This window comes from Passer montanus, unplaced genomic scaffold (genome assembly GCF_014805655.1).
Source record: "Passer montanus isolate IOZ18808 unplaced genomic scaffold, ASM1480565v1 scaffold12, whole genome shotgun sequence".
Classification (NCBI taxonomy): domain Eukaryota; kingdom Metazoa; phylum Chordata; class Aves; order Passeriformes; family Passeridae; genus Passer; species Passer montanus.
In genome coordinates, this window is record NW_024358722.1 from 14,014,071 (window position 1) to 14,027,441 (window position 13,371).

Sequence of the window (13,371 nt, forward strand, 5' to 3'; positions counted from 1 at the left end):
GGTTACCTCTCAGCATTTAGATTTTAAACTTACTTCCCAAAGCTTTTAATGTGCTATAGTCTGCCAAAACATGGCAGAGTTACATAGATATGATCAGGCAAAATAAAGGCTAGCAAAAAAGATTATTTTTATAATTTCAGACACTAAATGTGAAACAAAAACATCAATCTGACACGTTTTCAAAGAATCTCCTGTTTTAGCAGCCTCGTCTGCATCTGCAAATTCATATTTAAACTCCACTCTTAATTGATTAAATAAAGATCAAAGGGAAAGTGAAAGACTTTTAACACTGAAACTGAAAAAGAAAATACACAATACACAGTGCTGATGCTGTTAATAAGTGGAATAAATCTGATATTGGTTTCAACTTTGCAGAGATAATATGGTACACAACTGACCTTAATTATGCTCAATTTTTTAATTCTTTAGAAGTTAAGACTTTAAGATGCCAATTTTTCTGAGGTTTCACTTCAGTGTATATCAGATTATTTTAAGTTAAGGCTATATATCTTTTACTCCAGTGTGTACCTTCAGAATTTTTGCTAACATATACCTAAAAATATATCATAAAAAAATATCATTAAATCAAGAGCAAACATACAGTAGGACCCTAAAACTTTCAGAAGCCTGAAAGATTTGATCATCACCAACTGAAAACAACTAGAACAGTCTAAAAACTTGTAGAGGAGTTTCAAGTTCACTACTTTACATTTTGTAATAGCAATTTTATTTCAAACCACTTCCCCCAGTCTTTTTGGTCATGCCATTCTTTCTGTATGACATCTTACTGTTCCCCTTTCTGATTATGTCTATTATCAGCTGCTATGACAGGAATTCTTAATATTTCTGCCAAGATCACTAACAAAAATAAAACACAAGGCTGGCCTAAAGACTAATTCTCAAATAATTCAATTGGTTTTGTGCCTGCCCCCTCCCCAGGATTATAAGCAAGTTCCTCTGAGCAGTATCTATTGCAATCCTTCCCATAAGCATTCCCTTTGACCCTACAACTTCTCATAGGTTGTCACATCAATGCTAAACTCAACTCCAGATAGATGAAATTTGACACATTTACTTTGCCTGAAAATCAGCTTTCTCATCAAAAAAAAAAAAAAGCTAAGAGGCTAGACAGTGATGAGCTATCTATAGGAAATTCACACTGCATTTTATCCCCTTTTTCATTTAGCTCCACATCTTTATCTATTTCTTCAAAGATCTTTTTTAAATCCTCATACGCCACTGTGTCAAGACGTAAGTCTGCATTACCAAGATCCTTTTTCCTTCCTCTTGGTACATACTTTGGCTGGGGTGGAGGTAAATTTTTTCACAACACCCCATGCCACAGTGTTTCAAATCTGGGGCTAAAACAGCATTTATAACACATTAGTATTTTAGTTATTGCCAATGAGATCTTGCCCAATGTCAAGCCCTTCTCTTTTCCCAGTTGAACTCCTCACCCCACCTCAACAGTAAGCCAGGGTTGGACCAAGAAACTGGAAAGGGGGATAGCTAGGACAAAAATATATTCCTTACTCTATAGCCTCATGCTCAGCAATAAAAACTAGGGTAGAAGAAGAAATGTGAGGAGATAGGAATTTTACTTCCAAGGTGGCCTGCTGCTAAGAAATAGGCTGGGCAGTGGTCTACTTGTGGGAGGTGGGGAGTGATTGCCTTTACATCATTTGCTCCCCTCCCAGTCCCTTTCCTTCATGAGTTTTTCTCACTTTTGCTATTTCTGTTGTCTCCCGTGTTCCACAGGCAGGGGTGAAGAGGGCCCAGGTGCTTGGCTGCTGGTTGGCATCAACATGACACCTTTCCTAAAAAGAAGCATTACAGCTCCATCTCTGACTGGTAGCTTTGCACAGAATGTCTCTTTGTCAAAGGATTTTGTGGGCCAGTTCTTCCAGAATTTTTAGACAATGACCATCTGTTTGCAGCAGCATGTACACAATCAGCTTGCATATTCATGTTTCTACTCTTTATGATCACTTTTGTTTCCATACATTAATTTCTGCTACCCTGATTGGTTTTGTTCTGTGACTCCTGAAAACAGAACCAAGGTATTTATTTAGTCTGGGTACCTTACTGAAATCTTGCTTAATCTCAAGCACACTCTGACTGTACTCAGGTCTTGCCTTCTTACACAAAAAAAAAAAAATTGCAAGAATTTTTTACCATTTGACCGTCTAATTAATAGCAATCACTTTATAGTTTTATTTCTACTCTACACAGCATTCTCTGTGAATCAGCTTCCCCATTCCCCAGTGCTCACACACTTTGCCCTCTCTAACTGCAGGGGTACTTTTTTCCTTTAAGAGCAAAAATTTCTCTTAATTCTATTTTATCAATTTTTAAAAACCTCCAGGCTTTTTTTTCCATTCAATCTCCAGACTCCAAAGTTTACCTTGTTTCATAAAAATAGTTGCATGTGTTTGTTCTTTTTGAAACCCAAAAGTGTTCCTAGAGAACCAAAGAACTGTTTACTCTTCTATTTCATCTGACTCTAGTTATGAATGCTCAACATTATTCTTGAGACCTACACTACTGATAACACCCTCATTACTTAACAAAGCTGGTATACCCAGACTTTCTGCTTCAGCAACTACTCAATGAAGAAACCCTTCATGCAGAACACACAGGAATGTTTGGGCCCTGCTCCTGTTAGCAGAACTTAAATTTCCCAGCCATAAACTGGAAAATAAGTCTCTGCAATGACACAGTTCTTAGTAGTAGTTCCCTCTAACAAATTACATATCTAAATACAAACCCAAGGATTTAAATTCCTAGATTACCTCAGCAGAATTAATTTACTAGCCTTCTCTTCCCCTAGAATTATTTTATTCCAAAGAAATTATTTTCAGTCTGTGCTATCCTTTCTTCTTTCCTTTCCTCTTATCATTTAATTACTATTTGGTGCTATTCCACCATTTAGCTTTCATTTTTATCATTCCTGAATAGGCATATGTTCTTACACCTGAATTCCAAACATATCTGCCATACCATGTTTCTTCTCTCTCTTAAATCCAGTTGCACATCTGTAACCAATACTTTACACTCCTTTCTCACGGTGTCTCTTGCCTAATATCTGGGTGTATGAGACACAGACAGTTCCAGATGGAAGTTACTTTGCACATTTTTGTATGGTCTTGCTCATGTTGTCATTGTCCATTTATGGGAAAAAAATACTTTTGCCCCCTGCTAAAACCAACCTTTGCCTAAAGTTTGATAGCCAGGCCAAGGGTTAAATGGATCAGGCTGCAGCCAGTATCATCTTTAATGGCAAGTTGCATCCTACAATAGCACCAAGCACAGGAAGGTTCTACCTGAGCTCAGAAACCTCAAAAAGGCATTAAGCCTGCAGTTGCTTTAAGGGTCTAGAAGCTGTATTTCTTTACTCCTGCTATGAATTGAACAACTTTCTACAGAGAAACAGAGGACCAAATTCCACAGGGCACTTCATGGTCCTTTGTAATGCAGTTCAAGATCTGTGTGTGTATTTAACCAGCTCTTTCACTTTCACTTGGCTGTGGCAGGCTTTCGCAGTTTCTGAGGTACAAAATGCAGCTGACAGCAACAGCAGTAATATAGCACCCTTGGAGTGCTTGAAGTGTAAAGTTCATTAGTTCTACCTTAAGGTCACTCTTTTAATCCAACAGCCAAAATCTTATTCACACTACCATGCTCTTATCCTGGAAAAAAGAAAACTGCAAAAAAATCAAGACGTCGGCTTAGATACTTCTTACAAGTGACAAGATCAGCACTAAAAACCCAAATCACAGTCAATACCTTTTAGCAAGTTTCAAGAAAGCAGCAAAACTATTCTTGATTGTGCTGTAGACCAAATGAAATTTAATAGAACGGATAAAGGAAATGAAGGAAGGAAAAGATAAACATTTCAATACCTGATAATTGTGGTTTATAATTATTAGTTGAACTTGGCTCACAAATAGAATTTACTACGGTGTCTGTTGGGAATTACAAGACATGCAAATAACTGAATTTTAATTTCTTCTGTGTTTGTTTATTGATTTTTGTACATACAGTTTAAATTTTTACAAACTCAATTTTGTTCTATCCTCGGTGGATATTTGTACACTTATTAAAAAGTTATGTCAACAGAAGACTTTTAGAACACAGGGACTGTGCTCTAACAATTCTGAATCATATTCTTAAAATAAGAGGTGATAGCTCTGTAACTTACTAGCTTGCCTGATGCTGCACAAACTCACCCATTTACTTACACGCACTATAAGAAGTTTATAAAATTAAATGGAACAGAACTCCATAAGGTAAGTACATTAGCATGTATAGATGAGAATGGCGTTCCCTTCTACAGGAAATAATCTGAGACCCAAGACTAATCAGGAATTTTACATATAAGTATCTGAAATATTAATACCAGGTTTTCTTCACCTCACATACTGATGTTTTTAAAGGTGAGAATTTTTCAGTTTTGTACAGTCTGCTTGTTTGGAAGAATGGGCGCAGCATTTCTTTCCAGTGCTAAATTAGCAATTGCCTCAAAATAAGCTTACAAATTAAGATCCTTACCTACGAGACTCAAAAGTTATCATTTACATCCCCCAATTTATTATTTTATATTTATACAGTTATATGACTCTCACACAAATGTTGTATTTCAACAAATACTAAATCGTTTTTATTTTACTCACCTGCACACTAAGATGAATCCATTTCTTCACAAGAATTCTCCCCAGTGTCATTACTTTTATTGGTGGCTGCAAACCATTTACTGTGCGATAATAAAACATGGTCTCTTTCTCAGAGATTGTGAGTTTGAACACAGTCTGCCCATCAATAGCCTTTTCTATCACACACCTTTGGAAATAACCAAGAAAAACAACATAAGGTCAGAGGCACACACATATACACATTCTTGCCAAGGTGCTATCCTGTAAAGTGATGCTAACCAGAACGTATTAAAATAAACATTAAAAAATACAGCTCTTGAGAAGATGCTCAGTGACAGTGAAAGTCACAGGATATACTAAGTGTAAAAGAACTTTAGCAAAGATATTTTCTGTCTCAATCCGTGAGGGTTTTGGGTTGTGTTGGGGTTTTGGTTGGTTGTTTTTTGTGTCTTGCTTTGTTTATTGAGTGCTGGCAACCCCAGCTCCTTTAGGGGTGAAAGAGAGGTCTAGTTTGCCTCCTCTCTTGAAGGCTCCATGACAGAAACCACAGTGACTGTGCAAGTCTCTGCCACACTTTTCATACAAAGCTATGCAACTTAGTACATCCCATGGAGGCACTTTAATTTTCCTTAGTCTAACAAGGCAAATGCACAAAATGCAGTACAAATGGCATGCTTTGTTAATAAGACCTTCCCCTTTGCAGTGTCTTTCTTTAACCTAGGAAACTAGAGCAAGGCAAGAAGGATATCCAGATGCTTATTAGGAAGTTTTTTCCTGACAAAGAAGTCACATCAATAGCAAATACAATAATGTCACATAAGGTACAGAGAACAGCATACACAGCAAATTATTTTGCATTTCAAGCCGCTAAAATGTTTTTGCCAATCCAGTCACCATGATGTCAAGTGTCCTGCGAAAGCACAGGCTCCATATGCCTGTGTAAAAAGTTTATATTTTATTAAGCAATCATAAATACAAGAAAAAAATTATAAAGTTCTATGCTTCCCATTTGAGCTGCTTGAAAAATACAGTTCTCAATGTACTGATCCATGAAAAGTCAAATATTTTAACAGTTACACCAGACTAAATTAGTGCACTAAGTCACAAGAGGGAAGCATATAAAATTTATATGAGATTAGTATTTACTTACCCATATTTCAGAGGAAAAAAAAATGAAAACAGAAAACCCTTACCAACTGATGTCTTCATCTACTCTGCATTTATGAAAGAAAACTATGAAAAAAGACTGATCTTTGATACTGCCATTAGTCACTAATTCACCTTTAAATCCAAGGAAAAATTAATTCCTCCTGTTACTATTCTAGCCTGCTGGAATGTTGTCAATGAAACACCTTGCAAAATGAACACTTGTTTTCCCAACCTTACCAAAACCACATTTCTTAATAAATTGTCCACTGGTCTTTTCAATATTCTGTTTGCTTGTAAACATGCTAGTTTTGTTAGATAATAAATGTGAAGGAAGGCTCAGCTAAGTAGCAAAATATTTAGGAACTGGATTTACCCAGTTCCTGGATAAACAATAATTGGATAATCCAGGGGTTTGTTTATTTTACTTATCTAAAACAAACATCCCCACATTGTTTTTATCCCCAAAGGTGTCATGACTTTAAGAAGGAAAGCGACCTTGATGTACATCACTTTGAAAACTGAAAAGAACAAATGTGAATTGTGACTTACTAGTAAAAGAGGAAAATCAAGAGGGAAAAGAGAGGGAAGGAAAAAGAAAAAAGAAAAAAATCCATATCATAGATGAAATAGGAAGAGGCATTACTTCTGACTCTGAGCTTGATTTTCTATTCCAGCCATGATTACAGAGAGAAGCCACTATTCTTTGTGAAGTCTTCAACTTCTGGTAATCTGCAGTCCCACAGAGCCAATACCTGACTACATATATCTCAGTGGTGGGGTTGGAGGGAAAAAAAGCCAATAACACAAATCCCCTCCGCCAGCTTTCAAAGAGAAAAATGTTCTAGACAATCTAACATGCTGCACTGGTGCTGCTCACACATCAACTGGAGCAGACGGGAACAGCTGTACTGGTTCAAAATCAGATGCCCCTTTCAGTCTAATTCCTAATGTAAAACATCTGAATGGACAATAAGTGGTACCATATGATTTTAGTCCCTTAGATAAATAAATTTTTAAAAATCTGTGTGCTGCCCATTTCACAATCAGGCCATTCCTGCTGATCCTTTTGCTTGTAAAAGATCTCAGCTCACATCTTGACACCACCAATATCTTCTGAGCTTCTGAACTTGCTCCAGTTCACACTACTTTGATATAAGCTGCCTGTAATGGTTACTCACAATATGCAAAGTTTGTACCCACATTCTTATCCTATTCCACTGTGAAGGGCTATCATCGTACACAGTTTCCTATATTGTGCTAATGCTTACATACAGGCTACACACAGGCTTACTGAAGGCAATTATATTAACTGATGAGTACACGCAGCAATAGAGGAGGCATGAGGCTAGAATGAAACTCAGGGGCAAGAACTCTGCCCACCTACTGTCTAAAGGAAACGAAAGTTTAAAGACTGGAGTACAAATGTCAATGCTTTCTCACTCTTGCTGTTCTGCAATATTTCCAATATGCAGTGACTTAAAGGCGTGCCTACAAATATCTCTACTAAATACCTTGAAGAACATCGGGGCTTCAAACAAATCTGTAATATGACCTGACTCTTCTCTGTGTCAGTGTATTGTCTCCCAGATTCACATAAGAAAACTTGGTATATGAAACTGATGAAGAAAATTCTTTGCTTATGTACAATCTTTCAAGGGTCTTCAGACTTGGATCCTCACATCACTCTCTCATTTCAGCCAGCACAGTAACTTCTAACAAAAATCCTGCTATTTTCTTACATGAGTACATGCCTAACAGAATGTCACAGGATGTAATGGAATACTGTACAGCAATACTGCTAGCTTCTTTCCTAAGCACACACTCTCACAGACAGACCATATAAAATTCAGCACAAAAACACATTAGTATGGCATGTCCAAAACACAGGGGTCTGCTATACTTGATGTAAGAGCACTTTGCCAGTAAAAAAACCCACCTGGTTAAACTTTCAATCATGCTACTGGCAAAATGAGCAGCTTGTTCTGGCTGATTTTCCTAATGCTCTGGTGGGAAAACAAAGATTTTGTCAGAATGTGTCCCACTTCTGTGAGGCTCCTCTGCTGGGATAATGGGGTTTAAAAAGTGTCACAAATGACATGTAACAGGGACAATTCCCCACCAGGGACTTCAAAATGTAGGACATCCAGTAAGTCAAACTTCATCTGCCAACCTGAAGGACTCACTAAACCAATATAAGAAAAGGAAAAGCATCTTAGTCTGCTGGTAAATTATTCTCTTTTGTAAGATGCCTTCTGAGTCAAGCTTCAGTTGCTATTCATGTGCAACAACTGTTCCACCAGAACCGGAATTGAAAAAAAGAAAAATTAACACAATTCTTTCTGTGGCAGTGAAAGAAAAGCACCTGGACAGTGGCATATCATCCTGACCACTGGAATAACTGCTGTCCATCTTCAGCTTTCAGGACTGGGCTTTACCACTGTCTTTCCTACATGTTGAATAGCAGCAAATCTCACATGGCATAAGAATGAAGTGATCTATTACAAAAATTGAATAAAAACATTTAAATTTTAAAGCGATCTATAAAACCCACTGAACAGGAATATGTACACTGTGTAGTTATTAACACAGCAGCAATTGGAAGCTAATCTTTTGCACTAGTCCATGGCTTATCAGTCATCAGTAGAGTCTGGTTTCTTCACAGCACTTAATCATTTGAAACTAAGGACATAACATTTCATTGTTTTAGGCTCCATGCATCAAAGCCTATCCCATTGACAAAAGATCTCACTCAACACATTGCAGCAACAGCTTGCTTGGAAATTAGTAGGATGCTTCTGCTTCAAGTTAGGCATGTGCTTTGATGACGGAGACCCCGATGAGCCTACATGTCTGTGGATAGGAATTCATGGCATGGGAACACACCAGAAATGGACTCTCTGACATTCAAGATTCAACCATTATATAGAAAACTACAGGCCAAAGCTCCAGAGACGCCTGTATACATACCACCAGGTGAAATTATTTAACTTCAGCTCAGAAGTCCCTTTTGCTCTGCAGATATCATTTATTTCCACTCTATAACCACAGATTCTACAGTTAGGTCAATTTTTTATGGTAATTATCACTGCATAAAACATACTGTAATTTTACACTATGATTTCAGATATTTCTATTTTTTCTGATGACCCTTAGACAAGTGACTTTTATGTCAGCATGCAAAATAAATATCAAGAACGCCTCAACAAAGCAGATGCTTAGCTACATTCTAAGAATAAGTTATGAATACAAGTACAAAGTCATTTGTGGCATGTCGTCCAAAGGAACAAACTATACTCGTTGTGCTTTATGTTAAAGAGATCTGCACAATGAAGGCAAGAAAGAGTAGGAGGCCCTGCAATTTGTGATAGATGACAGAACTTTTTTTGCAGGATCTGGGATGCATTTTTCAAAAAGCAGGTTTTTCATTATAGTAAGGCCCAGTCAAGCTGAAAGGTCACTTCTAACAGCAGTATTTCCTGAAAATTCAACATGTAGGCAAACAGGAGAGAGAACATGTTTAGCCACCTCTATTTTGTAAGCACCTAGTGAAATTTCACTAGCAGTTTAAATAGTGGAATCATTTGTTAAAGCAGAAAAAGTCTGCCAGTCAGGCAATATTCCCCAGATCCTTCAGGAACACTGTGACCTCTTTTCTGTATGTCCAAAAGCTACATTTTGGTGGCTTTCTGTGTTTGTTTTTAAGACAAACTTGTGTTGGAGAAGTCCTAACATCTTAATTTATTTTTTTTCCATCATGAAAGCAGCAACAGCACAACCCTGTGACAATGTAATTTTCTAGCAGCTTTTAGAAGGAATACAAATTGGAAACACAAATTTCTCTTTTTGAGAAAAGACATGCACATTAAGTATGAATAGTTCCAAACGTTGAAAGTCATTGGACTATCATCTGAGCCAATGTCACGAAACTGAAGCCGCTTGTCTTGACATCTGGGAAGACCCCAACCTAAATACAGCTCTATAAATGTCACAGTTTCCCACCACACCTATTAAAAGTTTAAAGAGCTTGCTAATAATGACTTGACTACAACGATCAATTTTTTTAAGAGCACCAGGAAAGTAAACACCTTCAATACTACTTACATTACACCTTCTTGCTCAGGTTTCAACCATACAGTTAACGTAAATGAAGCTCCAAGCCTTGGAAGACGGGGAGTAGAGAAGCAATCTTTGTGATTATGAAAAATAAAACTGGAAGCATTGCTGGAGGACCCTGGATGCAAGTCCCTCTTGTCCTCTGTAATACAGGTACCAAGGCCTTCTGAAAGAAGTGGTTTGTAGGACGAAGGTGACGACCTATATGGACATTCCTGAACACAAAACCTCTGAGTGCAGGATATAATACTTTGAACGTCTACTGAGCTATGACAAAAAGTACTTCGGTCTGGCAGCCCACAAGTGGCTTGAGTTGGCACAATTGACACATTCTTGAAAGCTCCCACATTTTCAAGCTTAGGGAAATGTCCCTGAGAGCTGACCAACAAAAAGGAGTCATAATAAGTTAAGATTAATGTTTCAATAGCATGAAACAAGAAACGACATCTCAAGGCAAGAGCCCAGCAATTCATGTTTACAAAAAAGCTCCTCCTGATTAAAGCAAACGTAAATAAATAATGATGTCCATGTCAGTAGCAATGTCCTCAGGTGCTGTGCTTTAAGAGTTTATGTAGCGTTTCATCCTCAAAACATCCATGCAAGGACTCAGTCACAAGGGACATCTACGTCTTCTGGCCAGCGAAACACACGTGGGTGACAGCTGGGATCTGAAAACCATAGAAAACAGACACAGTCGGTAGGAGAAACCTGCAGAGGTGATGCTCGAATAGGAATTTCAAGCTGCCTCCAGATTCCAGCCAGCAGGCCCACCTGCCCACCCTTGCCGGCCAGGGCCGAGGCGTTTCTCCGAGCCAAGGCCGGGGGATTAGGCCGACTTGAGGACGCGCAGGCTCATGGCCGAGTGGAGTTTATCCCGGATCTGTCGCGTCACCTGGCTTTGTGTGTCACAGTAAGGAATACGGGACACGGCAGCAAACCGGGACACGCAACTTGGGCCTCTGAAAGTCTCTGCTGCGGGCTTCGGGCGAGTTGGCTGCACCTCACGCTTACAGCCCCCCGGCGCTCAGCCCAGCCTCGCAGCTGCCATCCCCACCGCGCTATTCCCGAGGGAGGGACACCCGCGCTCCCCGGGGAGCCAGGAGCGGTGTTCCGACCGTCCCCTCGTGCCTTACCCCGCCGCCCACCTCACGCCCGCTGCTCCTCTCAGCGCTCGGCAAAGCTGATTAAAACCACGTTCCCCATCTGTCCCGTGTGGAGCTTTTTCTAACAGCGAGCGCCAGCGCCGGGGCGCACCGGGCCGGGGCAGCGGTGGCAGGGCTGATTTAGCGCTATTGCCCGGCCGGCAGCGGCGCGCAGCCAGCGGGGCCAGCGGAGCCCGGCGCTCCCCGCGGCGACGCCGCCGTCGCCCAGCAACGCCGCGGCCTTCCCCGCCCCGGGCCGCGCGTCAAAGCGGCAGCGCCGCGCCCGGCGGGAGGCAGCGGAGCGCCGGGACAGCCCGGGACAGCGCCGGGACACGCCGCCCCGCTCCACAGCACCGGACCGCCGCGCTGGGCTCGCTTTCCACAGCCACACGGTGCAGCGGAGGAGCATCCTCAGGCGCGCTTTTCCCGCATCCCGTTTCTCCCTTTGGTAGCGCTCTGCGCAGCGGGCACAAACAAGCTGCAGAGGTGTCGGCCGTGAGCTGAGCAAGAGCTGCAGCGGGTTGTTTACGCGTGTTTCTGGACAGAAAAGCACTAATTAATACGTCCCCTGAGGATGTAGGAAGCATCTATAAATTTTATCTGTGCTATGGAAGTTGCATGAGCTGCAACCTGGCTGTTATATTTCCCTACAGTTGTGTTGCTGTTGCCTCCAGTAACTTGTCACCTTAGCATATTTGGACTTTTACTGGCTACATAACAACAAAATTCTTTGGCAACATATACAACTGCCAAGAAATCATCCTCTGTCATAACTCTTAATGCATTTTAACAAGCCCTTTATCCCATAACAAACAAGCTCCTTGACCATTCCTGGAACATCTCTGCTTTAATACAGATCTTTTTCCTAAGGTCATAAAAGATAAATAGCAATTCCTGCTGCAGTGTTATCAGTCATTTTGCAGTGTTTTCATGTTCTGGTAATCATTCAGCATCATAGCTCTGTTGTCAGAATTACATGCCCTAAAGTATTCAAATGTAAAGAACTTTGTTTACCACAGAAGGGCTGGGGGGAAAACACTGTCTGAGGCACAGTGCTAGAGCTCAGCCCGTAAAGCATCTCTAGATAAATACAGTCAGACCACGTGCCACCACAGTACCATCAACAGTGCGACAGCCAGAGTCCTTTGCACATCAAGAACACACTAGAGAACGCATAGGAGAGAGGATAGAAAATATGGTAATAAAACCCTAGATGTTAGCTACCATCTCAGGACATCAAAGAATGGGAACAGCTATGAGCATGGAACATGCACCTGGCAAAGGTAGGAGCTTACCAAGCAGTCAAAGACACCAGACTGGCTTATGTGTATTTCTTGGCATTTGTGAAATATTAATCAATAAATAAATAAAATCAAGTTTTTCCTTGCTTCCATCCCTTTCTAGCAGCCAGAAGGCTTGCTCCAAGAATCCTTGCAGGTGTAACAGAGGTCCAAAAGGAAAGTCAGGATATATTCATCACACATCTGTTATGTTCTGCCAATACTTGGCAGCCTCACCACCTCCCAGACAGACTATAGCATGTTTCAATAGTGCTCCATTTGGGAAAGTGGCCCTGACTGATATTACCCTCTATTTTGCAAAATAACAAACAGAAATTACAATATTTGCATATTTCATCCAAATACACAAGACAGCAGTACAAACCTTGCAAAATCACATTGCAGGCCAACAATTTCCCAGGTCAAGGATTCAAGGATCACTACATTGCTGTTCATCAGGAGTATAATCAATAAACTACCTGAAGGAGGCTAAACTATGAGAAAGGCCTTGGCAACCAAGAATAGGCATACAATGTAAGCTGTGCCACAAAAAAAAAAAAACAAAAAAAAAAAAAAAAAAAAAAAAAAAAAAAAAGAGAAAAAAAAAACTGAGAGTGATTTTGCAGGAAATAGAGATCCTATTCACAGGAGTGTTTCGAAGGCTGTTTATCATACGTTTATGAAAACAGGGAATCCTACCAGGCAAAAAAAAGTATGCTGTTATTAATGACGCAACAAATTCTCATGAAAGATACATTATGCCCATTTAACTGAATTAGAATTTCGGAACAAAGAAAGTGAAAATTTGAGTGCTTCAAGCTTTTAGTTACAATTGTTCATTACATCAGGAAGGAGATCTTTCATTAGCCCCTGGGGTGCCTTAAGCAACCTCATTGTCATTGGAGAATCTGACCTGCACCAGAAAATTGTGACATAACTGGCCTCCTGATCCTAATGATTCAACACCCTGTCCAAGGCAGATAGCATTATCCAAAAAAACTCTTTCCATAGTAGTTGTTTTCTTAACCCACTGGT

At 40.0% G+C, this 13,371-nt stretch overlaps 1 protein-coding gene across 1 annotated transcript in view; it reads right to left on the reverse strand.

Annotated features, from left to right (window-relative positions):
- Positions 1-11,197, reverse strand: part of USH2A (usherin) — a 372,312-nt gene extending 361,115 nt beyond the window's left edge. The window contains exons 1-3 of the mRNA XM_039697803.1: positions 11,060-11,197; positions 9,903-10,582; positions 4,674-4,839 (exon numbers count right to left, since the gene is read on the reverse strand). Of these exons, the coding sequence (XP_039553737.1) occupies positions 4,674-4,839; positions 9,903-10,387 (651 nt within the window). The 5' untranslated portion in view covers positions 10,388-10,582; positions 11,060-11,197. The remainder of the gene's footprint in view (positions 1-4,673; positions 4,840-9,902; positions 10,583-11,059) is intronic.
- Between the last annotated feature and the right edge of the window lie 2,174 nt (positions 11,198-13,371).